This window comes from Rosa rugosa, chromosome 5 (assembly GCF_958449725.1).
Source record: "Rosa rugosa chromosome 5, drRosRugo1.1, whole genome shotgun sequence".
Classification (NCBI taxonomy): domain Eukaryota; kingdom Viridiplantae; phylum Streptophyta; class Magnoliopsida; order Rosales; family Rosaceae; genus Rosa; species Rosa rugosa.
The window spans coordinates 49,871,009-49,897,635 of record NC_084824.1 but is presented as its reverse complement, the minus strand read 5'-3'; the positions used below and the strand labels follow the sequence as shown (position 1 = coordinate 49,897,635).

At 37.6% G+C, this 26,627-nt stretch overlaps 3 protein-coding genes and 1 pseudogene across 7 annotated transcripts; 2 read left to right on the top strand and 2 right to left on the bottom strand.

The window, feature by feature from the left end:
• Window positions 1-567: 567 nt before the first annotated feature.
• On the bottom strand, window positions 568-4,378 carry LOC133707956 (anthocyanidin 3-O-galactosyltransferase 3GT1-like; annotated as a pseudogene).
• Window positions 4,379-11,122: 6,744 nt separating this feature from the next.
• LOC133710263 (endoplasmic reticulum oxidoreductin-1-like) lies at window positions 11,123-15,967 on the top strand. Of its 5 annotated transcripts, none has more exons than XM_062136288.1 (9): window positions 11,123-11,471; window positions 12,282-12,361; window positions 12,467-12,513; window positions 13,350-13,474; window positions 13,644-13,757; window positions 13,856-14,058; window positions 14,171-14,294; window positions 15,334-15,446; window positions 15,776-15,967. In XM_062136288.1, the coding sequence occupies exons 4-8, from the start codon at window positions 13,454-13,456 to the stop codon at window positions 15,373-15,375; spliced, it is 504 nt and encodes a 167-aa protein (XP_061992272.1). In that variant the 5' UTR covers window positions 11,123-11,471; window positions 12,282-12,361; window positions 12,467-12,513; window positions 13,350-13,453; the 3' UTR covers window positions 15,376-15,446; window positions 15,776-15,967. The 5 variants fall into 5 exon arrangements, with proteins under 5 accessions (XP_061992272.1, XP_061992273.1, XP_061992276.1 ...); XM_062136289.1 differs by having other exon boundaries at window positions 12,461-12,513; XM_062136292.1 differs by lacking the exons at window positions 11,123-11,471; window positions 12,282-12,361; window positions 12,467-12,513 and adding an exon at window positions 12,558-13,255 and having other exon boundaries at window positions 13,350-13,437.
• A 1,117-nt stretch (window positions 15,968-17,084) lies between these two features.
• LOC133710262 (uncharacterized) lies at window positions 17,085-18,004 on the bottom strand. The gene has a single exon (XM_062136286.1). It carries the CDS (start codon window positions 17,799-17,801, stop codon window positions 17,196-17,198), a length of 606 nt encoding a protein of 201 aa, XP_061992270.1. The 5' UTR covers window positions 17,802-18,004; the 3' UTR covers window positions 17,085-17,195.
• Window positions 18,005-21,611: 3,607 nt separating this feature from the next.
• On the top strand, window positions 21,612-26,204 carry LOC133710261 (uncharacterized). Its single transcript, XM_062136285.1, has 7 exons — window positions 21,612-22,052; window positions 22,144-22,227; window positions 22,327-22,487; window positions 23,134-23,251; window positions 23,676-23,811; window positions 24,962-25,140; window positions 25,725-26,204. Exons 1-7 carry the CDS (start codon window positions 21,738-21,740, stop codon window positions 25,962-25,964), a joined length of 1,233 nt encoding a protein of 410 aa, XP_061992269.1. The 5' UTR covers window positions 21,612-21,737; the 3' UTR covers window positions 25,965-26,204.
• Window positions 26,205-26,627: the final 423 nt, after the last annotated feature.

Here is a 26,627-nt window from a genome sequence, read left to right as displayed (position 1 = left end):
GAAAAGAGGAGGAAAAAACGAGAAAAAGAAGATGAGGAGCGACCATGGCCGAACAATGGGTGACTAGAGCATTTCTGGGTAGTGATGAGATCGGCGCGTGAGGTGGTTTCCGGCGTCACCGGACGACGCGGAGGACGGAAAGGATTTGTCGGAGACTGGTGGTGGTGGTGGTGGGATAGGCTTCCTGGGTTTCTAGGGGTGCAGGAAGAAACGGGGAGAAGATGGGGTGGTGGTGGGTACGTGGGGATTAGGGAAGAAGAAGAAATGAAAATTTTTTTTTTGTTCTGTTTTTTTTTTCTCCTTCTTGAAATGACAATTTTAGCCCCTAAGGTGGGCTCCTTTGTCAGACTTAATGGCCAAATTGGACGGAGAGGACACGGTTGAGGAAAATTAACAAGCTTGGGGGGTAAACTAATTAAATTGAGAGGACAGGGACTAACATGAAATTACCTCCAAACCTCAGGGGGGTAAACTAAATTTAATCCTAAATAAACAACAATAGCAAGGAAGGAAGATTTCCAATGCTGAAACAAAAGAAATCATCTAAAACGAAAATCATGAGCTCGCTTTGCAATGAAATTGTTATTATTCTTTCACTCATCTGAAGATCAAGACGGATACATAGGAAAGATACAAACCAATGAGAATTAAATTTACTTTACTTGGTCATCAGGACTTGATGATCTCTACCAAAGCTTTCAAGTCTTGAGCTGAATGCCCATTCGGTCCAATAGCCTCTTGAGCAAGCTGTTTAAGGATTCCAATTCTCTGTCTCATTTCTTTTCCTTGTTCAAGCGATAAAACTTGTTCCAAGGCCTTGATTGCTCTAGTTTTTGTGAAAACGCCTCCCTCAATCCTCACAACGATCTTCCATACAACTTCTACACTCCGCATATTTAAATTTTGATCAACAAAGTAAGGCCTCCCAATCATAGGCACACCACTAGTTACACTCTCCAAAATTGAGTTCCAACCGCAATGTGTTACATGCACTCCTACCGAGGTATGAGGATTTGCTCTTGGTTCACCCATGGAACTACTTTTCCTATGGATAACCCGTTGGTTCTTTCGATAAATCCTTGTGGGAAGTCCTCTTGATTTCCCCTAAATGACCAAAGAAAGGGGAATCCGCCTTCCTCTAGTACCTCAGCTAATGCTGCTACCTCCATGGGAGGCAGTGCCACCAGAGTTCCAAGGCTGATGTATGCTACCAAAGCAGGCTCGTGCTTGTCCAACCACTGTAAACAACCATCCTTCTCCTCCTCCTCCTCCTCCTCATCATCATTTGATACAATTGATTGTACTGGCCGGACGAGATGTAATGGACCAACAAGGACCAACTTTTGGAGTCTTTTCTTAAGTTCCTCAGTAACTTTCACATCCATTGTTTCAAAAAGAGTTGACGACAACTGCAGCTGCTTGTGGCAGCTTCTGTCCCATTTTATGCAACATTCTTGCAAGTGGCGATTCTATTTCTCCAAATACAATTTCCTTGGTTAAGTCAGATGCTCGAAACTCATCTGAGAATCCCGGAAGGAACTCCAGGGTTTTGTTTTCTTGTCCTATGTACGTACAGAATAGAAAAAAAACATGAGTGAAAATTGTTCTACGTACATATTTATTGATGAATTTAGACATAAGCAAAGGAAAAAAAAAACACAATACATCCTTACCAAGAGCTCCAACTTCATTTCTAATTATATCAGTCTCGATATGAACAAAAAGTGTGCGTATTTCACCAATCCATGAGGTCACCCAAGGGACGTGCATTTTCTCGGCTATGTCTCCAGCAAACCAGAATAATGCATCCGAAATCAAGCAGCCAAACTTGTGTCCTGTTTCAGCCTCCACCTCTTTGATTGCCCCTCTCGAAGATCCGAGGTGCCATTGTCAATGAACAACTCAAGGTGCTCCCGTATTGGATTTCCGGAGAGGGGTATGTAGCCATCTGGTCAGCCATCCCATACTTTGTAAGGCTTTAAATATCGTAGGTGGAGTAATTACCTGTAATAGAACTAAAATTACCCAAAAAATAACTCTATTTACCACAATGACAACAAAATTGTTGTCAGATTTGTAAATGAGTGTATCACATTGTTGGTGCCAATTTCGGCATCAACGAGTCAACGGAAATTCCGTTGAAATCCAAGTGTAAAGTGGTGGGGTTGTTTTCTTCAAGTGGGCCTATCTTTCCCTTCGATTAGTTTGACTACGTGAGTAGCCCTGGTCGTCCACTTGTGACTGAAGGTATGCCCTGGGGGTCCTGTGCCTAGCCTTGGTCGTTCACCTCTTGTGACTGAAGGTATGGCCTCGGGCTTCCTTCACCTGATGTTGGGTCTCCAAGCTACCTTGTTTGGTGGAACTGGTAGTCTCGTCTCGAACTTCCTCCACCTGATGCTGGGCCTCCAAGCTCCTTGTTGGGTGAAACTAATAGTCTCGCCTCGGACTTCCTTCACCTGATGTTGGGCTTCCAAGCTCTTTTCTTGGGTGGAACTGATGGCCTCACGTCGGGCTTCCTCCACCTGATGTTGGGCTTCCAAGCTCCTTTCTTGGGTGGAACTGATGGCCTCACGTCGGGCTTCCTCCACCTGATGTTGGGCTTCCAAGCTCCTTGTTGGGTGAAACTGATAGTCTCGCCTCGGACTTCATTCACCTGATGTTGGGCTTCCAAGCTCCTTGTTGGGTGAAACTGATAGTCTCGCCTCGGACTTCCTTCACCTGATGCTGGGCTTCCAAGCTCCTTTCTTGGGTGGAACTGATGGCCTCACGTCGGGCTTCCTCCACCTGATGTTGGGCTTCCAAGCTCCTTTCTTGGGTGGAACTGATGGCCTCACGTCGGGCTTCCTCCACCTGATGTTGGGCTTCCAAGCTCCTTTCTTGGGTGGAACTGATGGCCTCACGTCGGGCTTCCTCCACCTGATGTTGGGCTTCCAAGCTCCTTTCTTGGGTGGAACTGATGACCTCACGTCGGGTTTCCTCCACCTGATGTTGGGCTTCCAAGCTCCTTTCTTGGGTGGAATTGATGGCCTCACGTCTTGCTTCCTCCACCTGATGTTGGGCTTCCACGCTCCTTTCTTGGGTGGAACTGATGGCCTCACGTCGGGCTTCCTCCACCTGATGTTGGGCTTCCACGCTCCTTTCTTGGGTGGAACTGATGGCCTCACGTAGGGCTTCCTCCACCTGATGTTGGGCTTCCACCACCTCGAGTTGGCGGAGCTGTATGGAAAGGACTATGCATTTTGGCATAGCTTTCGGAGAGAAGAGAGAGTTGAAGTCCCTTCTGCTTGTGAAAGAGCAGTATTTATAGGAGAAGGATGGTTGAGATGGTGAGGGAAGGCATGGGTTCTTCCCGAAAATCAGGGTGTCAACCCATGATTTCTGCTTCCTGACACTCCATCTGACAGAGTTGGTGATAGATGTCACAACTATGTGGTCTCTTCCTCTCACGTCACTTTTGGACCATGCCCTCCGACCATACCTATCATCAGAGCGCGACACCTGGCCTAATAGGCAAGAGTTGGCCTTTGATTTCCGCTAACCATGTCTCCTTTGCAACTACTTTGTCTAAGAGTGATCCTGGTAGTCGAGGCCTTAGCCTTGGAGGTCGTGGCTTCTAAGCTTGGGGGTCGAACTCTTGGTCTTGGGGGTTGAGGCTCTTGATTCCTTTGGATTATGCCTCTCTGGTAGTGAGGTCATGATATGTTTTTGCCTTGCCATCCAAGATGGTGAGTCAATTACATGGTGACCGTCCAAGACTTAAGAGATGGAGATCCAAGGTTGAAGACTTGGAGTACCAAAGTGAGGCATCTCACTAGTCATGATTATTTCCATCTTAGAGTTATCTTTTCTTTCTCGATGAAAGGTTTAAGTGCGTTGAAAGGTCAGAGTCCTACGTTCACTCTTTGACATTTCAACGCGTACCACGTGGAATGGGTTGAAAAGTCAAAAGTATTTGTCGAACCAAATTATGACATCAACACACATACATATAGGTACCGTAGAATTTCACCTCATACGTTGTAAGGCTTTATATTAGCATAGCTCTTGTTGCCGGAACCTGAGAAGAGGGAGCTATTTGATCTAGATATGTTGAAGAACGTGAACTGCATATTCGGGCAAACAGTTGAAATGGAACGTAATAATCGAAGAAGAGCGGCGGGATAGGAAATGAGTGGAAAAACTAAGACTGCAACATTTTGAGGACTAGTACTATCAACTTTGTGGCTCATTATGAAAAATTTTAATGTAAGAAGTGAAATGAAATTAAGAGGATCGACTATGAACTTTAAGGAAGGGGAGATTGAGAGAGAACATAAGCCAATTGGCCGGAGAAGGTTCTCTGCGGATCGGAACTAATATCTAGCTAGCATTCAGTTGGTGGAGATGAAGATGCAGCAAGATAATCTCCTTTTAAGCAACACTGACAGTTTAACTATGGAGGGGGAATAGTATATGGCTCATGATTACTTCGATCACACTATTCATATATAGGTCCACATTTTTTTTCTATGCGATGCTCCACTCACATTTTATCAGATTGATATTAATCATCACTTTGTTTTTGGAACTGTGCGGTGTTAGAAACAGTATGCTTAAGCAATCACAAACACATAAACTGAAACCTATACTAGATCAAATCATGTATATTAAATCTCCTTGAGTTAAATCCAAGTAAGAAGAAATCTCCTTGAAGAAGATTCAAGTGAGGTGAAATCTCCTCTAGACAGATCTTAGAGAGGTAATATCCCCTTGAGATGGATCCGAGTGAGGAAGAAAATCCTTAACGGATCCCTTTGAGACATATCTAATCATCTTCAATGGAAACTGATTTCCATTCAAACTCCAACATCGATGCACTCCCACGGTCCATGATAGCCTTCTTGACACAGTTGAGTTTTCCATCTTAGTCTTCTCCTGATTTCACCTTCATGATTCTCTTAGTGATGGGACTAATTGATGAGAATGAATTGTGCATCAGAAGGGACCAAAAAATCTGATATATAGCATCGTATTGTCAGTTTCTTCCATCAAGAAACTGACAATACATCCTAACTGCCTTTTCAAAATCAGATAAACTCTCATAACTGTATTTATGAATTTCAAATTCTAACAGATGTGATAAGTTGGACCAAAATGATTTTCTTAAGTCCTTAACTTATACTTGACATTTGAATTCAAAACTAAATCATATATGAATATATACTTAGGTTCTATACAATGTCGGGTTCATCATATTTGCTTACAATCTCCCACTGAACTTGACATTGTTTAGAAACTAAAGTATATATGATTTAGATACTAAAGTGTGCGCACTTTGAATTCAACTCACATCAAACAATCTGTTTCAAAATTCTGTCAATTATGGTCAACTACAAGGAATCAAAGAATGTCATGATGAATTAGAAAAGCATCAGCATTCCAAGATCACAATGCAGCATACATAATCACATGAATTACCTCAAAATACAGTAACATAACATATGCCTAATCCATAATCCATATCGATCGTTCATAATATAAGCATATGTTGTCCTGCCAGAATTTCTAATAACATAGAATTGGCAACCATATATTTCACACTACTTAATATTGTCAATCTGCAAGATTTGCTATTTATTGATAGCTTGCTGAATTTGTACAACTTGAGTATGCAGAAAGATAATAAGGTGAAATTCCATAAATGTAGGTGAACTTTACTGATCAATTTTGTCTAAAATAATGAAAACAACTCTATACAATGATAAATAAGAATGATAAACATCCAACTGACCTTGTATAAGTTATATTTTCCATGCTTTTCTTTAGAAAAGCATTCTTGGGGCACTAGTCTTCATGAAACTAATATGCTTTAGACATTGTTGACAACTTGACTCTCCTTTTGTTTCCTTCAACAAACAAATGTTGCTGCTAGAAGATAACATATGATCATCAACATATAGGATCAGAAAAATGAAGTTTCTCCCACTGGTCTTAGTGATCATCTTCTACAAAACCTTCAAGCTGCAGCATTTAAATTTTTGCATTTTTCATTATTCATAGACTGCATTGCTTCTATAACTGAAATAAGATCATTCTTTTCTTCTAAATCAGTCACCATGACGATCAGATACATGTAATTATCATCTGATGTGGCTGGTTTTCTTGCTCTTAAGGATTTTCTCAAGATTATATTGTGATGCTTCTGCAATTTCTATGGTTTGTATTGACACTGTACCACCTGCAATCTGCTCATTTTGTGCATTTGTGCTAGTAATGACATTATCCATAATTGAATCACGTTGTGCTGCACACTTGGATTTTTCTCCATTGTCTAGGATTGATATATTGCTGCAATCCTAATCTGAAACTGATATATATTGCTGTCTTGATAGATAAATCACTTATCCATTTCATCAGCAACTTGTGATGAGTCTGCATCTATTTCTGAACCACCTGCTGCTATATTTCTAGAATCAGCCATTCCATAAACATGTATAGTCCCAACCTCCTCTCCTGTAACATACTCCTTAATCTCATTAACCATACTTCTTGCTGTCTTGTCGAGAACTTTTGTGCCATTGCTCATCATATATCCAACTACTTTGGATTCTTCAACATTGATGACTTTATTATATATATGCTTATCATATGTATATTTATATGCATATACACAAGATCGAGACGATTTGCGAACCTGTTATAGCTTGTAAGGATGTTGGTCTTTGTCTTGATGATGTCTAAAGTTGATGTAGTTGATCCAACTTTTCTCTATGTTTTCTTGCAATTCCTTATACTAAAGATTTCCTTAGCTGCCCTTTATTGAGGCTTTCAGCAACTAACCATTCCTCTCTAGCCTTGATTGAGTGTTGTTGAGCAGAATAATGGTCACCTCTTATAAAGATATTAGTGGCAGCTTTCGAATGTTGAGACGCTGATCTCATCATCCTTAATGCATCTGTTCGTATCCTCAAGTAAACATCATCCTCTTCCCACTTAGGTTCGATGGGTACAGACTCCAAAATCCCAGTAGTTAGTATCATGTCTCCAGCAAGCTTGGGTCTATATAAATCATTATCCATTACAGCCATAATATCCTCCACCAAACTATAATCAGCCTAGGAGCAACTTGACCCTCTTCATGGAATATCTCTTGTAGCATTTCCATCTAATAAGGATCTTTTACCATCCCTATTCTCTGTCATGATAGTCTTTAATGCTAATGGCTGGGAGGATGGCTCAATTTGTTTTGCTTAGTCAGTTGCTCCATGAACATCTATCGTATTGCAACTTTCTGCTCTATTTTCCTTGTGCAGTTTCAGTATCTATTCATCCTTGAGAACTTTCTCCCTCTATTTTCATCAATGAATTAACCACCAAAATGATATTTCATTTATGAAAATAACACCAAAAACTGATAGAGCAAAGACAACTCCAGAGAACAAAAACAAGAATACACAATAGTCTTGAAGGTTGTCTTGAAAGTTGCGTCGTTCTGATGCATAGAGTTAATTTCAAAACCAACTATGTGAAGCCTTGAAAATACCAAGTAATCAACCACCAATTCAAAAGCCAAAATAGTATGTATATTCCTCAACTTCTTTTCCAAAATCCAAACTGTCAAGAACAAGTACAGAAATCCAACACCGCCATTGAAAATTGTCGAGACTATTTGCTAACTTGAAAAGTCTTAACTTGCTGGAACATGAACACATTTTGATGACATCATAAACATACTGAACAAGAGCACCACAAGAAGAATTATGTCTAGGAAATTATCAACGTATGATTAATGCATGAAAAATGAGGAGTCAGAAAATCAAAAGCTGGAACTCCCACAGATTTCTCATAGAATCTGGTCCATAAATCCTCCATCATCCTTTTTAGTTACTCTAGACCTCTAGTGCTTTTCTTACTCAAACTTTGGACCCTTCCAAAAGTGTACTTTTTCTTTTCTTGATGAACTCTACTAACATTGCCTTGTCTGTTGAAGCTATACTTGGACATTAACATTTCTGTGCAAATATGACTAGGATAGATACTGCACTTGCAATCCCAGAATTCCAGAAAACAAAACTTGAAGAACAACAAACTTACTTGAGGAACTGGATTCTTTCATTTTAATGCTTCTCCTTGCTTTTATTTGCTGCCAATTCTCAGATGGATTTCTTTCAACACATGATTATAATCATGTACTCCAAGCTCAACCCAATGTTCCTCTACCATTTTCTGAAATTTGAGTCATCCTGTAGTTCAACCTGATTGATGGTCAAAGGAAAATGTCTATATGTATATGAAGTTGATCAGTAAAATCATTCTAGTTTATCATAATACTAGAATTGTCTGTATGTCCCAAAAATGAAAATTCATGATTTGAACATTCATTTCACACCAAATGCATATGTTCAGAAAATAGAACTCAACCATTTTCAAGATTTTGACATCCTTTGGGGTGTACTAATCTCTAATGATATCTGAATGTTCAATTTTCATCATATACAAAATCAAGAACCAAATGTTTGATACCAGACTTCTTTGGAAATAAGGATCAAATTAAATTTTAAGTTACTTGATTTTATTGTTGAAAACCAAACAAGACAATTAATCTCCTTTACACTAAGCCATTTTGACAGCATTTAGCATTTAAGAAGATTAAATTGACTTTATATCAACAATGTGATCATGACCAATCTGAAAGCCATTTACTGAATATGTATGTATATATGCAGAAAATGAACTCTTCTATTTTCGAGATTTGACATCCTTTGTGGAGTACTATTCTCTAATAGTTCTGAATGTTCATTTACCTATAATATATACAAGATTATAAAACCAAATGTTTGATGTAAATTTCTTTGGAAATTATACTCAAATTTAATTTTAAGTCTCATAATCTCATTCTGATGAAACTGAATACAGAATTGCTATATATTGGCCACTTTGACAGCACTTTATTATGCAACATATAACTGAATTCATACTAAATATTTCACCAGCATATTTGATCATTTAGAATCTTCATATATGAGACCACTTTGGCAGCACACCACATATGAAGTTTTCAAGATCAATATCAGAAACTTTAAACATGCATATCCATCATTTTGCATTTCGAAATAATATGGAAAACATAAATATGCACTGAGATGAATATAATGTAATCTTCACATGAAATAGAAGTCCTGTATTGGATCAAAGGTGCTATAAGAATCTACCTTTGGTTAAACTTAATAAGCTGATATCAGAAAATTTCTGTGACTGACTCCTGACTTTGGAAATTCATAACTAATCCCAGAAAATTCCTTTTTGGGTGATTCCAATTCCAAATGAATCTTTAAGATGTCTATTAAAATTCTTTAGAATAGACTGACCTCAAATTCCCAGTAAATCAGTACAGTTTTGCAAAGGTAAGTGACTGAGTCAAAAATTCAGTAAATCTGGAAGTGATTAAAATCTCTTTCTTTGCCCCAAAAACCTTTTCATCACCCAATTTCCCAACCAAGAGAAGTATTGTGATTTCTAAGCAATGTTCTAAGGCTATTGCTCGGATTGAAAGAACATCAATTAAACAAGTAAACAATCACATGTCCCCATGATATAATGCTCAATCTGTAATGTATGAATGACAAAGCAAATTTGATCTTGTTGCTGACCATTAAGTCAACAGTTATCTCTAACCATGTTAACACTTGGACATATATAGCAACTGAGACAATTAAAATAGCAACAGCATTTGTCAAGATCTGTCATGCAAATCATACAGATATAATTGATTATGAATTTCGGTTAATTCTGAGTATGCCATAATACAGATCAAAACATGCTAGATACTTAAGATGACTATGCCAAATATAAGATTGTAAATCAACAGCAACATGAATCAAAGCCAAAATACAATCTGCAGCAAATTAAATATTAAAGCTAGAAAGCAAAACCGAAGAGTATGTGATACTAACAAGATGCAGTTCCAAAATCCATTGATGCTTCTCCAAGACCCACTCATCAATTATAATTCAAGTAATACATCAACACATACTAATTAATTTAGCCACACACTAACAATGTAAGCAGATACATTAATATCAATAACCAAATAAAATTATAGTTTCACTATAATACCTCAAGGGAACTCACCAAATCGAAAACTGATATTTAGGATAGATATCTTATTTGCTCATAAAGCAAGACTTGGATCGACACCAACTTGGTAGAAGGCACTATTTGCTGATCAACAGAAGTGATAGAGGTTGGTGATTGCCTTAATTGCTCTCTGGTCGTTTTCTCCTCCTCTCACTAAATGAGGGTAATGGATACTAAATTTGGGAGACCCCAATTTCACTTACATCAATCCAGAGCAAAATGGATTTGCAAAGGTGAGAGCATGCATGTGTGGATAGATGCATCAGATATGCAATATACATGTAGATAACTGTATGCGGATTATATGAACAAAAATTCCCAGAATTCACAATTGTAATGCAGTTAGTTTCTTCAACATGTAATTGATCTATGTATGGTCACTCTGATACCAATTGTTAGAAATATTATGCTTAAGCAATCACAAACACATAAACTGAAACCTATACTAGATCAAGTCATGTATAATAAATCTCCTTGAGTTAAATCCAAGTAAGAAGAAATCTCCTTGAAGAAGATTCAAGTGAGGTGAAATCTCCTCTAGACAGATCTTAGAGAGGTAATACCCCCTTGAGATGGATCCGAGTGAGGAAGAAAATCCTTAACGGATCCCTTTGAGACATATCTAATCATCTTCAATGGAAACTGATTTCCATTCACTACAAAAAAGAATTCATTTAGCTTCACCAGTTAGCGTCGGCGTTAGAATGCCGTCGCCATTGATCAAAAATTTGCTACGGCAAATGCCGCGTCGCAAAGAGAAAAATTATTTGCCACGGCAGGGCATCGCCGTCGCATAAATGTACCTTCAATTGCTACGGCATATTTTTTCCGTCGCTAAATTTCTCTATTTTTAACTACGGTAGAATGTGCCGTCGTGTATTTTCCTTTTATACATTTTTTTTTTTTTGACTTTTGGGTGAATATATGTGCCAAAACCCGCTCCCTCCATCTGCTATTTCCCGCTCCCTCATCTGCTATTTCCCGCTCCCTCCATCCAGTCCCGACAACGAGGTCAACATAGCAATCTGTGAAGTCGACATATGCTAGTTCAGCTCCACCTCCTTCCTATTTTTCTTCTTCCTCCCAAAACCCCAAACTTCACTCCCCTTCGTTCATTCAACAACAACAACAACAAAACCCTTATTTCTGTAAACCCTAAATCAAGCTTCCGAATTAGAGCTTCCACCTCCAGCGATAATAGCCAACCGCCGTGGTGGGCGAACCTGTTGCCCGCCCAAGCTTTGGGATCCGATAAAGTTCTCAGATTGATCTCCGGTGCCACCGCTAGCCCCATTGGCCAGTACGTGTCGGAACCCGTCACTTTTCTTCATTCTCTCGACCCCAGAGTCAAATTGGTATGATCTATTTTGATGGGTAATGCTTGGTTTTTGATTCTATTTGGTGGGTTTGGTCTAATTTTGGTTTTGCAGGTTTTTGACTGTTTAAGTTTTGGTGATAGAATTTGGTTTGTGGGTTTTGGGTATTGTCGGTTTGTTCTTCACGATAGAGTTTCACATTTTATGAGTTTGATCTGCTTATGATAAGAAAGTACTGTTCCTTTTGATTTTCTAAGAGCAGAAAGATATCAGAAATAGTAAGGTAACTCTTGTAATAGGGTACAACTTGGGTCTTCTGAACTTTACATGTTTTTAGAAAGAAATTAAATGAAAGAATGTATTCTTTTCATGTTCTGGTGAAGCAAATAGAGAGTTACTGAATATAGAAAGGCTTCCTTAGTATCCTAGTTGTAGTTTAAGTGGTGAACTTGGAGAAGTTTAGTGACATCTTATTAGCATGTTGCAAGTGCCCCCTAAAATTTGAGATGATAGAGTGGAACCGGTTCCGTCTTATACACTTCAGATCACCAAAGATAAGTTATTTATTGAATTTGCTGACTCGCAGACCTTGTGGTCCTTCTCTGTTTAACTATAAAGTAACTTATTTCAAGGTAAAAACATCATTCTAAAGTAATTGTCAGTCGAGCAAAAAATAGTTATTGAAAATGGACTATCAATCTATTGATAATGATAAGGTTATGCATGCTGGAGAATTATCTGTTCTTAAATGCCTATTTGTTGTGACATCTCCCTTTTGGTAAACTTGCTTGACAAGCATTGTATTGAAACTGTACACATCTTTACTTCCTATATATTCTGCTCATGCAGGGTATCACTCTCTTTGCATCTGTTGCTGCAACTCTTGGACTAAAATATTGCTCGAGTTTGCTTGAGAACTGATCTCAAAGGTAAGCGATCCATATTGGTTAAGTTTGAAAATTTTACTTTTTTTTTTGTTGTTGTGAATTTATTTAATTTGCTGGCATTTTGTTTTGGTTTTGAATAAGGAGTAGTTTAGAGAGAAGCACAGAAACAGTGCCTCAACAAATCAGTCTCTGCTGTAAGTGAATCTCATTTCCTAGATCTGCATGCTCAATTCTTCTTGATATGATTTTTTTTTGGTTGCTTTGCAGAAATGTTAGTGTTGGTCCATAAATATGTCAAGTTGTTAGTCAATTTATGATTCATAAATTGGAACTTATGCATATATCAGGATTACCCAAGCAATTAAAGTTGTTAGTCAATTAATATCATTTGAGTCCATTACAACTTTTTTGTTTTGTTCCTGCACTCCAGACCTCAAGATTTGAGCTTTTGTCTTGTTCAGTTTTGATTACAATTGATTAAAACCTCATGAAAAATCCCAAAAGCCACCGCTGCATGACAAAGTTTCATTTATGCAAACAAGAGTCCAGAAGATTTTGACAAGAAGCCATTATATTTGGCTAGTGCATGATTCCATTTCTTATCTGCCAAGTGCTAACACCACCACCACAAGTAGCCAAAAGTTTTATTTTTAATTATCTCTTAGCAAAATAAAAGCTCTCAATTGCTTTTAACTTCACCCATGGCAGCAACGAAGACATGTATAACTTCAAAAAAATGAAAACAAAAAGTCTAGAATTATGAGATTGATAAGTAGTTCATTTCATATCTAATTGTATCTAGTCACAAACTCGTACTGCATCATATCTAATTATCTTGTTAGTTCAATTTTGTTACCATGGTTCTCTTGCTCTTTACATGTTCAGTTAGCTGCTTTGGTAGAATGATACTGAGGAAGGTGTTAATTTGAGAGGAAGGTGTCAATTTTCAACAACCTTTGCAAAGTTTTGGTTATTTTTCTTGATTAAAGAGGAAGGTGTTAATTTGAGAGGTGATTCTTGTTTTCTGTAGAGATTCACTGAGAGAGATAGAGAGGAGTAATGGGATTGAGAGGATGAGATGCAGCTTTTTGAAGTTGCTGAGATAGCTTATTTAGCAGGCAAGCATATGATACCATGCTCCATGTTCTCTGCTTGGTATGCTTTCTTGAAGTTTCCTTTGTCTACATGCATTTAAGATTTCATAATTAAATCTTTATATGTACTCGTTTAGTACATGCAAGGGAAGTGTGGCAGTCAATCCTGTATATTGCTGGATATTGAAATTCTTAAATAACTCATTAAATATTTCATCATCCTTTGGCAGGAACTTGACCATGTTCATCACATGGAACTGATGCATGATCGCGTTTTAAAATATCCAGATCGTGTTCAGAATTTGTACTTCGCATTCCTCTTTGTTCTCCGGGCAGTGACAAGAGTAAGCATTTTCTGCTATCCTTTCTGAGTTGGTACCGCATAATCAATTTTCTTATTGTCCCACATTTACTAATCATTGATGGGCTTAACATCTTGTAGGCTGCAGATTACTTAGAGCAGGCTGAGTATGATACAGGTAATCATGAGGAAGACCTTAGAACAGAGTCTTTGATGAGGCAGCTACTTTACAATCCTAAACTCCAAGCTACATGTCCCCTGCCGTTTGATGAAGCAAAGCTCTGGAACAGTCAGAGCGGACCACAATTGAAGCAAAAAATTCAAAAGAAATTCAGAAACATCAGGTTTGTCTGTGAGAAAGTTGCTTCAGTAATTAATATTTTATGTTGAACTAAACATTGATCACCTGCTTGTCATTCGGAGTTGTAAAGTAAAAATTTCATCTTCAAATTTCAGTGCATTAATGGATTGTGTGGGATGTGAGAAATGTCGGCTCTGGGGAAAGCTTCAAGTTCTTGGTCTTGGTACTGCATTGAAGATCCTCTTTTCTGTGGATGGTAAAAATCATCAAGATCAACTTGTAAGTTCTTGCAGCTCTCTTATCAAACTTATCTTGCAACGTAGGTTTTCTTATTTATCTAAATACCCATTTGTCAGTTTTGACTTGCAAAGCTACCAAATTGGTTTTGATCGGGTTATGCTTGAGGTTTTCCAATAGCTTTCCAGCTGAACATTTAGACTTTGTTTGAGTTGCCTTGTTTAACAAGTTCTTTAGAGTAGGTGAACATGAACCAACTCTTTCTCTCTCATTTTTCTTTGCACATGCAGCTGCAGCTGCAACGAAATGGCTCTTATTGGTGTCATTTAAAACTTTGTTGTTTAAGTTCTCATGCCCACCGTTTTTTGATAGAATTCAAGAATCAATCTAGTTTTAGTTCAATTTTTCATCAAAATTTAATATTGTTTTTTGCTGTGCTACTTGCTATTCTATCTATTTGATTTGCTTTGCTGGAGATTATATCTAGTACAATAGGATCATTGTAAACAGATATATACCAGCTTTAGGTGGTAGTCATAAAATCTGAGCACTAATTTGTTCCCAAAATCTTTTTTTAAACAATTTAATGGGAAAGACTATCCTTTGCTTTTGTGAGATTGGTTTAATGGTTTTGATATTAGGGTATGTGTTTTGAATTGGGGTTTGAGGAGGTTGGAATGAAAAAGGTGTATGCTTTTGATTTTTATTTTGAGCGTGTGACATCAATTGGTGAATAACAATGATAGTTATTGATGATTCACAATCTTTTGATCTCAGTTGTTTGTGATGAGTTAATTATGTGGCTTATTCCTCTAAGGGTTTATCTTTTAAATCCTTCCTGGGCACATGACAATGAAGCTTAGAAGTAAAACAGGGCATATCAATACCATAAGACAGTAGGAACTAAATGCTTTCATAGAGTATATATGAATTGAAACTATAATGAAATGATTGAAAGCTACGAAACTAAGTAAAGGTTTTTTTGGTCTGTAACTTATTTCTTATGTGTGTAATTCTTGTTCATTGTTTATCAAGTTCTAAATTTGCAACTCTATGTTCATTGAATCATGAATTTACGCAGGTATGTCCAGAACTACAGGGAAAAGGAGAAGTTGGAGCATAGGCTCTAAAATGCACAGTTGGAAAAGGAGGATAAGAGGCAGAGCTTTCAGCAACATTTTTTGGGGATTGCAGGTATGAAAAACTCATATGTAGTTTAAATTTCACTCAAGTTTTTTTATCTGGATTATTGGTGTGTAGTGTGTACACCGATATTGTTTGATCTGGTTGACAGTAAATTTGCCAACCTAGGATCTATGCTTTAATGAAGTAATTAATCACTCAAATGTACACTTCTCCAAATTAGGATCTATGCTTTCATAAAGTAATTAATCAGAGGATTTCAATATCAATTTGCCTAAACTTTAGTATCAGTAAGTGTAGTCCTAAGTCTCATGCTCATCCTCCCTCTCTTCACTTGATTTATGTTTCTTTATCTGAATACGTTTCACTTATCTATGTAGATAGAAAACGGACACATATCTTGAGGAAGATGGAGGAAGATCCCTGCAAAGCTTTTCTTGAAGTAGAGGAAGAAAAGTACCTTGTATTATCTTATAAACTCTTGTATAAAAGCTTCATTGCTTTTGTAACATTCATGAGAAAAATCCAAATGTAACATTCCCTTTTCAATATGTTGAATTCCTTTTTGTACAGCTTTTATCCAAAAAAAAAAAAATCTGCCAATGCATATTTACATGCCAGATTTTTTTTTATTCATAAATAAAATTCTGCGACGGCAATTTTACCGTCGCAAAGCTTTGGTAGCGGTCGGTGGCGTCGCTATAGATATTTGCGACGGCATTTTTCAGTAGCAAAATTCTTGCGACGGCAACCTTTTGCCGTCGCTAATAAGCTTGCGACGGTGCATTTGCCGTCGCTAATACCAATGGCGACGCCCCCAACGACATCGGCGCAATTGCCGTCGCCTAGCCGTCGCCATTGGTCTTTCGCGACGGCAATTTCACTTTCCGCGACGGCATAGCGCCGTGGCAATTTGAATTTTTTTTTGTAGTGATTCAAACTCCAACATCGATGCACTCCCACGGTCCATGATAGCCTTCTTGACACAGTTGAGTTTTCCATCTTAGTCTTCTCCTGATTTCACCTTCATGATTCTCTTAGTGATGGGACTAATTGATGAGAATGAATTGTGCATCAGAAGGGACCAAAAAATCTGATATATAGCATCGTATTGTCAGTTTCTTCCATCAAGAAACTGACAATACATCCTAACTGCCTTTTCAAAATCAGATAAACTCTCATAACTGTATTTATGAATTTCAAATTCTAACAGATGTGATAAGTTGGACCAAAATGATTTTCTTAAGTCCTTAACTTATACTTGATATTTGAATTCAAAACTAAATCATATATGAATATATACTTAGGTTCTATACAATGTCGGGTTCATCATATTTGCTCACATGCGGAACACAATGATGCATCTCTTTATAAAAAAGAAAACCGATAATAGATGCTTACATCTTTTTTAGGTGTTTGTTGCACTAAACAGAAACACGCTAATGTACTGCAGATAAAAAAAAAAAAAAAAACGTTGGAGCTTTCAAAGGGGGCTGGGTGACGTTACATCAATCATCCACAACAATCCATTTAAAAACGTATGTATACAATTTCCCAAGCCAAAGTTTCTATACATGCATCTTCACTTCGAAAAAAATTCGAAAAAAAAAAAAAAGGGGTTCTAAGGAAAGAACCTGAAGTTTCTATACTTGCATGAGTTGCATCTTCACTTCGAAAACCAAAACAACAAACTCCCAAATCTTCAACCTTCTTATGTCACTTCCATATTTTGAATTAGGAAAGATAAAAATGAAAATGTGAAAGCTAATAATTAATAGTGTACTGACAAAGCCAATCAATCTAGGCACTTCGAGCCAACATCTCCTGGAATTCAAGGATGGACCTCTCCTTCTGAAGCTTCATGTCTTGCCTAAACTTGTAAATAAACTCCTCCGCCCTTTCGTCCACTACCCGCAGCTGTGGTGACCTAGCAACCACTGCCTGCCATGCATCTTCAACGCTATAAACACTCTTGCTGTTTCTCGTTGGAATATTTCCTTCATCGAGCCCTTCTTTGCCTCTACTTGTTTCAGCTTGCGCATCTAAATGTCGGTTCTTGGTGTGCGCAGAGTCGGCAGACTGTGCAAAGAGCTGGTCTATGTGTATGGTCGCAGCATTCTTATGGAGAAACTTGTTGTGGTGTTGGTAGTGGTGGTTGTAATATTGGTTTCGAGAAAATGTAGAGGAAGTTTTAGTGAGAGCGCGTAGTTTGGATGGGACAAAGAATTGCAAACAGCGGAAATCGATGAGACGTTTAGTGGTGGTTTTGATGGTTTTGGGGATGTTGAGCTCGTGGAGTTTCGACTGTATTTTTCCAGTGAAGCTCTTCCATGCCTTTTTAGCACGGCCGAGCTTCTTTGCCAGCATCCAGCGTGGCATCGAAACATTTGGTCGTGACGAAATCATTGCTTGTTTGAGAGATGATAGAAGAATTGGAGAGAGAGTTCTGGACAAGGTTTCGGTTGCAAAGATAGGGAATGAGGGTATGATTGTTCTTATGGAAGAAGCTTTTTTGATTCCCTAGCTAGTAGTACTCTGTTTTGTTAAAAATTTCTGGAATGTCATTGCATGCACACTCCAGCCAGCCAACTAATTAAGAAAGAAACAGCTTTGGAATGAGAACATGCAGCAAAGCAGCCATTAAAAAAGTTCAATCATGTTTGCTTAGACAACGGGGTATTTCACTTTCGGCAAGCTTGGAGGCCCCAGATTGAAGCATTTCCTTGCGTCCTAAGTTTGGTGGGAGACGAAAATCAAAGTATAATACTGTAAAGAACAATCACATATTTGTTTTGGTTTGAATGGTGGGGTTTTCAGTAAGCCACCTTGTGTTTGTTTTGTTAAGAAAATGTGCGATTTGAGAATTTTCTATAAGACATATAGGTCTTCTCGCTTCTTTTTTTTGTTGACCAGTGCTTGAAGAAAGTTATACCCCTCACCATTGATACAGCTAATTCTAAACTTGAATTATAAGCGACTTTCCAACCAGGTAAAGTTGGCTAGCTAGCTCCTCAAACTTTTTTCCTTTTAGGTGATTCAAATCCATGTCTTTGGGCAACATGTATGAAGGACAAAGTCAAAAAAAAAAAAATGAAGGACAAGGCATTTGCTTTTATAGTTTGTGAAGAAGGAATTGGAAGCCATTAGCTAATATGCTACTTTTTTTATATAAAGGAATGGCCGTTTCCTTCTAATTTGCTTTCCATGTAGTGCTGGCAATCATAAAAGAAACCCTAACCTTTTACAGAATTATTTATTCATGATGTCATGATGGTGATGTCCATCTCCTGGCTTCTGACATGCTTAACCTTCCCCAGTTCCATAACTGCACGTCTATTTTCTGTTGCCTCACGACAAAGCTACTGACATGTATTAGTAGTTAGCTGGCAAGAGAAATTCTTAGGTGGGGGCCCTATTACTTGGCTTTAGGGCCACCCAATCAGAAGAAAAGAAACTGCCCCTGCTCCCTCAAGTGCAATCCTCAAAACACCCTCCTGCTGGAAAGTGATTGGTCCGCCCCACCATGTGTCCGTGCGGCTGCTCCACGCAAGATTCTCTAAGCTAGCAATATGCATTTTCCTACCATACAATAGCATTGATGTTTTCAGTATTTTAAAGCCTACAGTATTTATGAAAACCACATTTACATCCATCATATTCCTCACATTTTTAGTCTTGTAAATAAGTTGATAAAAAAAGAAGTTAAATTCTATTCACTTCCTTGAACTTTACAAATTTGTGCGTCTAAACTTCCATTTGATCACAAATGCTCATATAATCTCCAATTTGATTAATTAGTAGTTGTGAGGGTAAAGATTTTCTACTAGTTAGATATGGCTAGAAAAAAAACTTTATTTCATCTCAGACATGAAGACTCAACATCCAAGCAATAGGAACGGGTAAGCATAGCCTCGAAACAATTAACTACTTCTTTGAAACATGTGCGGCAAGTGATGGGACAGCTAAACCAGTCAATGTATCTATATTGACAAAGTAACATTAGATAGCTAATAAATGCATAATAAATGAGGAGAGAGGAATAGACCTTTTGTATGTGAAGTAGGGAGAGAGCTTTATTTGGTTTATGGGATGAAATCAGCTATCCCCATTATCCCACCTCAATTCTGTCCCCTCAACATGATTGATCCACAGAGATCCTAAAAACAAGGGAAAGGGGTATGGAAGAGATGGAGTAAAAAGAGGGAAGTAATGATGAGCTATGAGAGTGTAGAGTAGAAAAAGATGACTTGGGAGAAGAGAGGAGCATCTGCTCTTTTTACTGTGCATGAGAAACCTGAAAATGAAGAGTGTTGGGGTGGTTTTGGGTCACCAAAGTCAATTTGGCAACCAAAGGAGAGAAGGTGCATAGGGATTATAATCTTGTATGATTCTTCTAGGGCTCTCCTTGATAGTTTCAGCATCATAGACCTTCCAAAAATGCACAAGAAATCCGTCCAAAGAAGGTTCTAGGCCAAACTGCCATGTTTTGACTTTGTTTTCTGCTCCTGAAGCTTCCTTCAATTGAATCTCCATCGAGACATCAGAATTAGCATTCGACTTCTTCATACCAAATGTTCCTTAATAAGTGTAGATCATCCTGATAAAATTTCAGAGCTTAGTTTGCCGTGTTTTGGTTGGAAATGCTGCCGGAATCCGTACAAATCCGGTGTTGCCAGTTTTTCTTCTTTTAGTCAGAAACTTGGACCAATATTTTGAAGGCCTTACGCTCTGAAATAACTCTTGAAATCTTCATAAGAAATGATCCTGAGGATGTCTAGAATGGATCTAGAAAGTTTCAACTCATTTGAAGTTCGTTTGATCAGGCTGCCACCCCTCATTTCTTGTCTAACTCGCTTTCTCATAGCCGGAGTAAGAAAATGTGCTAAGGTTGACTTTTTAGTGCATTTCCATGCTTCTCCATCATTTCCTAGCATGATAAGGAAAACATAATAAATATAGATAAATAAACACAAAGGTTAAGCAAAAGTACAAGATTAGGGAAATAATGAAATTGGATTAGTCAACATTAAATTGGACTTTAGAACAAGTAATTTTCATGTTTTAAGGGACAAATATGTATATGAATTATGATCCAACAATGAGTCCCACCTAAAAGCCGAAATTTGATAATCAAGGGGAAGTATGAAAATTCTTCTATACACGGCGGTACAAGTCCACATACACCAACTATGCAATCTTAGCCATCTGTATGTGGGGTCCGTTATTTATCACTCCAAATCCTCAAATCTCAGCGGTGCGTATATCTTCACGCCGTGTACCGAAGACTCTCCCGGAGAAGTATGAGTTTAGGAATGAAAGCCTCAAGAATGCATTTTTTTCTACCCAAAATATCCTTACATATTTTCATAACCCCAAATTACCCATAACCGTACAAGTATATATACATCTCTCGTGAACATTTATTTTTGTAGGGGTATTTTAGTAATCGAACTAGTTTTAATTCGGATTTATGAAAATTAATAAACAACATCAATTGTAGTCAGTTGCGCGCATTTCTATTCAATCTGATTCCTATTCCGCGAATGAAAATATTCTCATACCGATTCATTTCTTCTCTCATTCTAATCGTCTCTAATTCATGGTTATTTCTATTCCGGATAAGTAAACGTGTCATAAAAGAATTTTCAGATAAACAAATTATGCTCTACTAGACTACTACAACAATTGTGATAGTTTCAATTGCATAAGTATACTATGACTTCTGGTTCTATAACTATAGTAAAAATTGTCAGAATGTACTTATACATGCAACCTTGTAAAGATTACATAGAACCAGAAGTCAAGAGTGTACGATAAACACAAAGAACGAGAATATCTGAATTTTGGTATTCGGAGCGCTTATTTAGGCTCTAGTGAGAACTTTTAAAATGAGAATTCTATGATGACTTTTAAATTAACGGTTAAATGACTTGTGTATTGAGAAAATAATATTACAATCAAAATTTGAACCACTCATCTTACCGTTGATTTGAAAATTTTTATAAAGTCTATTTGCAATTCACTAATAAGATTTTTTCAATTATTGGCGCCGCTAATTAGAGTTTAAATCACAATCTATTTTTGGTAGTCCAGGGATGAAGCGTTTTGCAGTTTTGACATAACCAGCCTGCACGGCTTAAAAAGCATTTAAGAATACTGTGTGAACTCAGATTTATTTCCAATTCAAAGAGGTGGGGCCAACGGACTTTGAGGGAACAAAAATGTAATACGAGTCCGCACATGAGTCACACAGTCTCTCACACACTCTCGAACCTTTGATTTGGGTAACGGTCAAATTCCGATAAGGGGCCGAGAGCGAAAGGAGCAAGCTGACCCATCGCCATGGCCTCGTGCTCCACCGCCTTCCTCTGCAACCACGCCGCCGCATTAACCTCACCTTACTCGCCTCAAAAGACCAGAACCACCGCAAGAAGCCTCCGGAGGCGGAGGAGCTCTCTCAGACCAACCACCATCACTGCCAAGCAGGACCAGAAGACGGCGTTGCAGTACCGGAAGCTCGGCGACTCGGACCTCGAAATTAGCGAAATCACTCTGGGCACAATGACGTTCGGTCAGCAAAACTCGGAGAAAGAAGCGCACGAAATTCTCAGCTACGCTTTCGACAATGGGATCAACATTTTGGACACTGCCGAAGCTGTGAGTACTCTAAATGTTACGGCCTGATTCTCATGATTACTTTGTTTATTTTCTGTTTCGAATAAAATTTGAGTGTGTTTGTTTGTTGCAGTACCCGATTCCGATGAAGAAGGAGACGCAGGGATTGACTGACCTCTACATTGCCAGCTGGCTAAAGTCTCAGCCCCGCGAGAAGGTAATCAATGAGCTTCTTCATTAGTTTAACCGCAATGGCTTTTCGGTTTATTGATGGGAGTCGCTGATTTTCGGTACTGTGTTTTTCATATATGTTTAGATTGTTTTGGCAACAAAAGTATGTGGGTATTCAGAGAGGTCTAGTTATCTGCGTGACAATGCAAAGGTCCTGAGGGTGGATGCTGCAAATATTAGAGAGAGTGTAGAGAAAAGCCTTAAGAGACTCGGCACAGATTACATTGATCTATTGCAAATTCATTGGTGAGTTCACTGACCAAAATTCGCAATGTTTACGAGTTTGTATGAGTACATTTCTCACCTGATTTCTGATTCTATGTAATTTGTATCTGTGATTTAATATGGTGCAAGTCTTAAATTGGGACTAACGAACATTTAGAATCGGAGATGTCTACAACTTTTTTTTTTTTTACTTTACCATTCATATGCTTGGCTGGAGATTACTCTTACCATTTGTATGATTGACTGGACATTACTATTTTCTATAGGAATTTGAGTCCCCTGGGAAGGACCTGGTTTTCTTTTCTTCTTTTGTCCCTTCTACCTTTTCTGGTTTTCATATAGATGCTAATAAAATTGGTCTTCTGAACTCGTATATATCAGCACTTCTTACATCATTGGACAACTTTGTTCATTTTCGTATATTACATTCACAGTAGTAAAGCTGAAAAGGTTATCTTAAATTAATGCATTCGAGCTCCTTGATTAGACATGGTAAAAACAAAGAAAGCAGCAAAGCAACACCATTTATGAAGGCTTCCAAATTGACTCATATTATGTTGAAATGATACATTGACACACTTGCTTTTCATATTCCAGAAAAGGAATCTGAATGTTAATTAGTTTACGGTGGTGGTTTTCAAAAATTAAGTTATTGTGTTTAATCCAGGCCAGATCGCTATGTTGCACTATTTGGTGAGTATTGTTATGATCCTTCCAAATGGAGGCCAAGCTTACCATTTGTGGAGCAACTGAAGGCTCTTCAAGAAGTTGTGGATGAAGGAAAGGTAATAACTATGAGCTATCCAAACCAACTTAAAAGTTTTGACTTTCCGGCATAACTGTAAAGTACCTTCCACCTGATGTGGAAGTTATATAGAAATAAGTAAGCTTTCATGACCTGTTATAATATGTAAATTGGCCTTCCACCTGATGTGGAAGTTATATAGAAATAAGTAAGCTTTCATGACCTGTTATAATATGTAAATTGAAAAGAAGCATTATCATCTTAGTGTATTGAGTTTCTCTCTTTAAGTAAGGTTCAAAGTCATAACTGCAAATTGACATTAAACATATGTTGATATATGAGTGTGCCCAAGAAGTTAAACCTTGAAACTGTAAATTCTGGTAACTATTGTTGCTAAATAAATGGAGTATCACATGTTTCCTATAACTTCTTGACGTCACATAAGATTTGTTTAAATTTGATAGGTACGTTATATTGGTGTTTCCAATGAGACTTCATACGGAGTGATGGAGTTCGTACATACTGCTAAAGTTGAAGGACTACCAAAGATCGTCAGTATCCAAAACAATTACAGTCTGCTTGTTAGAACTCATTTTGAAAGTAAGTCATATTCTGATTCTGTAGGTAGAAAATTCAAACATTTCCTATTTATATGTTAAAATTAGGTCAGTTGAGAGGTCTCTTTTTTTAAAGGGTTGAGAGGTCTCTTTAAATTGTTATTCTCGTAATAAACCAATATCTTTTGCTTCTCTGAGTTTGTTTTCCTAGAAATAAGATTCTTAGTCATGCAACTATACACTTTTATATTGGATGCTTAACTTTTTTGATTGCTAAGAACTATCTGGTTGATCTATAACCTCTATTAGACCTTGGATTGCAATTTGGTTGGGCTGTGTATCTAACCTGTTTCTTCTAGTGGGGAGCAAGATTTGTGAGAGCTACTAGTTGAACCAAGCAACTTAGTTATGCCGAGCATTCTCTGAATCTTTTTAACAATTTCAAAACACCTAGCAAGTTTTCCCATAATACGCCTAGCCCCTGACCAAATGGACATACCAAGCAAATCAAAAGCCTAACACACCTAACCTTTCTTGGTAAATTTATTTACACTTGCAAGTTTCTACTCAAATTTTGTATGGCTTTTATTTCACTATAGCCCTCAAAGGCCAGCCCATGACTAAGCTATGTCATGCTTGCTCTTCATTTCATTTCACGAAGTTCTGTCAAGTAGCATTGCATGTTGTCTATCAGGCATGAATCCCCCATTTGACTTCATTTTCGTTTGCATTCTGAACCGTTGCCCTCTGATATAGCAAATATACATTTTGAATAAGTTCACATATAAGCTTAACTTTTACATTCTGTATGATGGAGATTGCCATGAATGTATTATACATAATGAAGAGTGTTAATCACCCATTTCTGTCATGGATATTATACATAGCCATGAAGTTCCAACAAGATTTTGACTTTTCTTGTCTGGTGTACCTCGGAAAGTTTACAGGTCCTTGCTGAGTAAAGATAGAATCTTTTGAGTTTAATTACTTCGTTTTCCGTAGATTTTTCTAAATATCATGTCCTTTAATGTCAAACACGTTAACCTATTTGCTGGATGCAACCTGCAGTTCGCCCTTTGTTTTATGTGTTGAGAGAGATGGTCATGATGCTGTACTTACCTTTCCCTCCCAGTGTTTCTATGCCAGTCTCTGAACTTCAAGGAGATTTTAATTTATCACTTTTTTTTTGGCAGTTGATCTTGTTGAAGTTTGCCTCCCACAACATCACAACATTGGCTTACTAGCTTATTCTCCACTTGCTGGTGGAGCGCTGACCGGAAAGTACATTGATATCAATTCTGATGCTGCAAGAAAAGGGAGGTTGAATCTCTTCCCAGGCTACATGGAAAGATATAACAAATCCATTGCCAGGGTATGTTAAAAACTCACACATGCTTGGAGATGTAAATCATGATAATATTCAAATTAAAACCATATAAGCTGGAGGACATATGTTGCATAATTAGTTATTAACAGTCTCTAGAAACTGTCGACATGTTTGATGCGGGGCTTATTATCATTCTGTCACAATTGGTAATGGAGCTGCGGACAGCAGATTGTTGTTGATGGCACTGGTGGCATTTGTCATTGGGAAGCAGCTTGTTTACTATTGACTTGAAAAAACTTTCACTGATTATATATTCAAAACATATTATTATGTTTTTAAATTTATTGAAAACCAATATTAAAATGATTGATTAAGGCCTAGTTAACCAAATTTAAGGCTCTAGTGTTTTTTGTTTTACTTTTTACCACCCACAAGAGAGCACATTCTTTACAACTTGTTATAAAAATCATGCTGGAGTTTGCTTTACATAATTTACCTCATAACCTGGATGTTGTGGAAATAATTGGTTTGTTTTGTTTCTTGATGAGTAGTTACAAGTTGTGAATAGAGATTGCTGAGGATAATCTTCGTTACTGCTTGTTGATTGCTTACTTCATTTCTGTATTCAGGAAGCAACAATAAAGTACATCGAACTTGCCAAAAAACACGGGCTGACTCCAGTTCAGCTTGCACTTGGATTTGCAAGGGATCGTCCATTCATGACCAGTTCTATCATTGGCGCAACTTCTGTCAACCAACTGAAAGAGGATATTGATGCTTTTCTGTCAACCGAGAGGCCTTTACCAGCAGAACTGGCGGCTGATATCGAAGATATTTACAAGAGATACCGAGATCCTACTCTTTTTTGAAAATAGTATCCTAGACAAGTGTAATTATCACTGTTTATGGTTTTATATGTAGATCAAAGGTCAATGATATTGATCTCCCTTGTTTTACCTGGGGAATGTTGATGTTCCAATGAGCAACTAAGCATCACGTTAACGAATTAAGCTTCATCCTACTGTACAGGATTGTTTTGTATCTATGACCTCTTGTTGTCCTTCTCTTTTCTCTATATTGAATACAACTTTAGTCCAAGCTTTTGATTATGCTTCTATTTGCTCTAGTTTCCTAAACTAGGTGGTTGCTCATGGAGTTGATACTGTCATCTAAAGCAACTAGAAGTACTTTCTTAAGAGGCAAACACACACATGTAAACACCGAGGATTGATCAATTTTCTACGAATGACGACGAACTTGTCAGTTTAGCCTTTAACTTCCGACTAAACTGTCAATTTACAATGTAAATTTTACATAGTCAAGTTTGCACCACATGATAAGTTGACAATTTATAGGGAGCAATTTCAGTATTAAAGCCTAAATGACAGTTGATAAAAAAATAAAAAAATAATTTCTTTCAGTTAATCAATTGTGGCGAACAATAATGTTATTGACGAAGAAAATTATATTCAATCACCACTGGATGTAAATGTAAGGGTAGAAAAAAAATATTTTTAAATTAAGTTATTTTG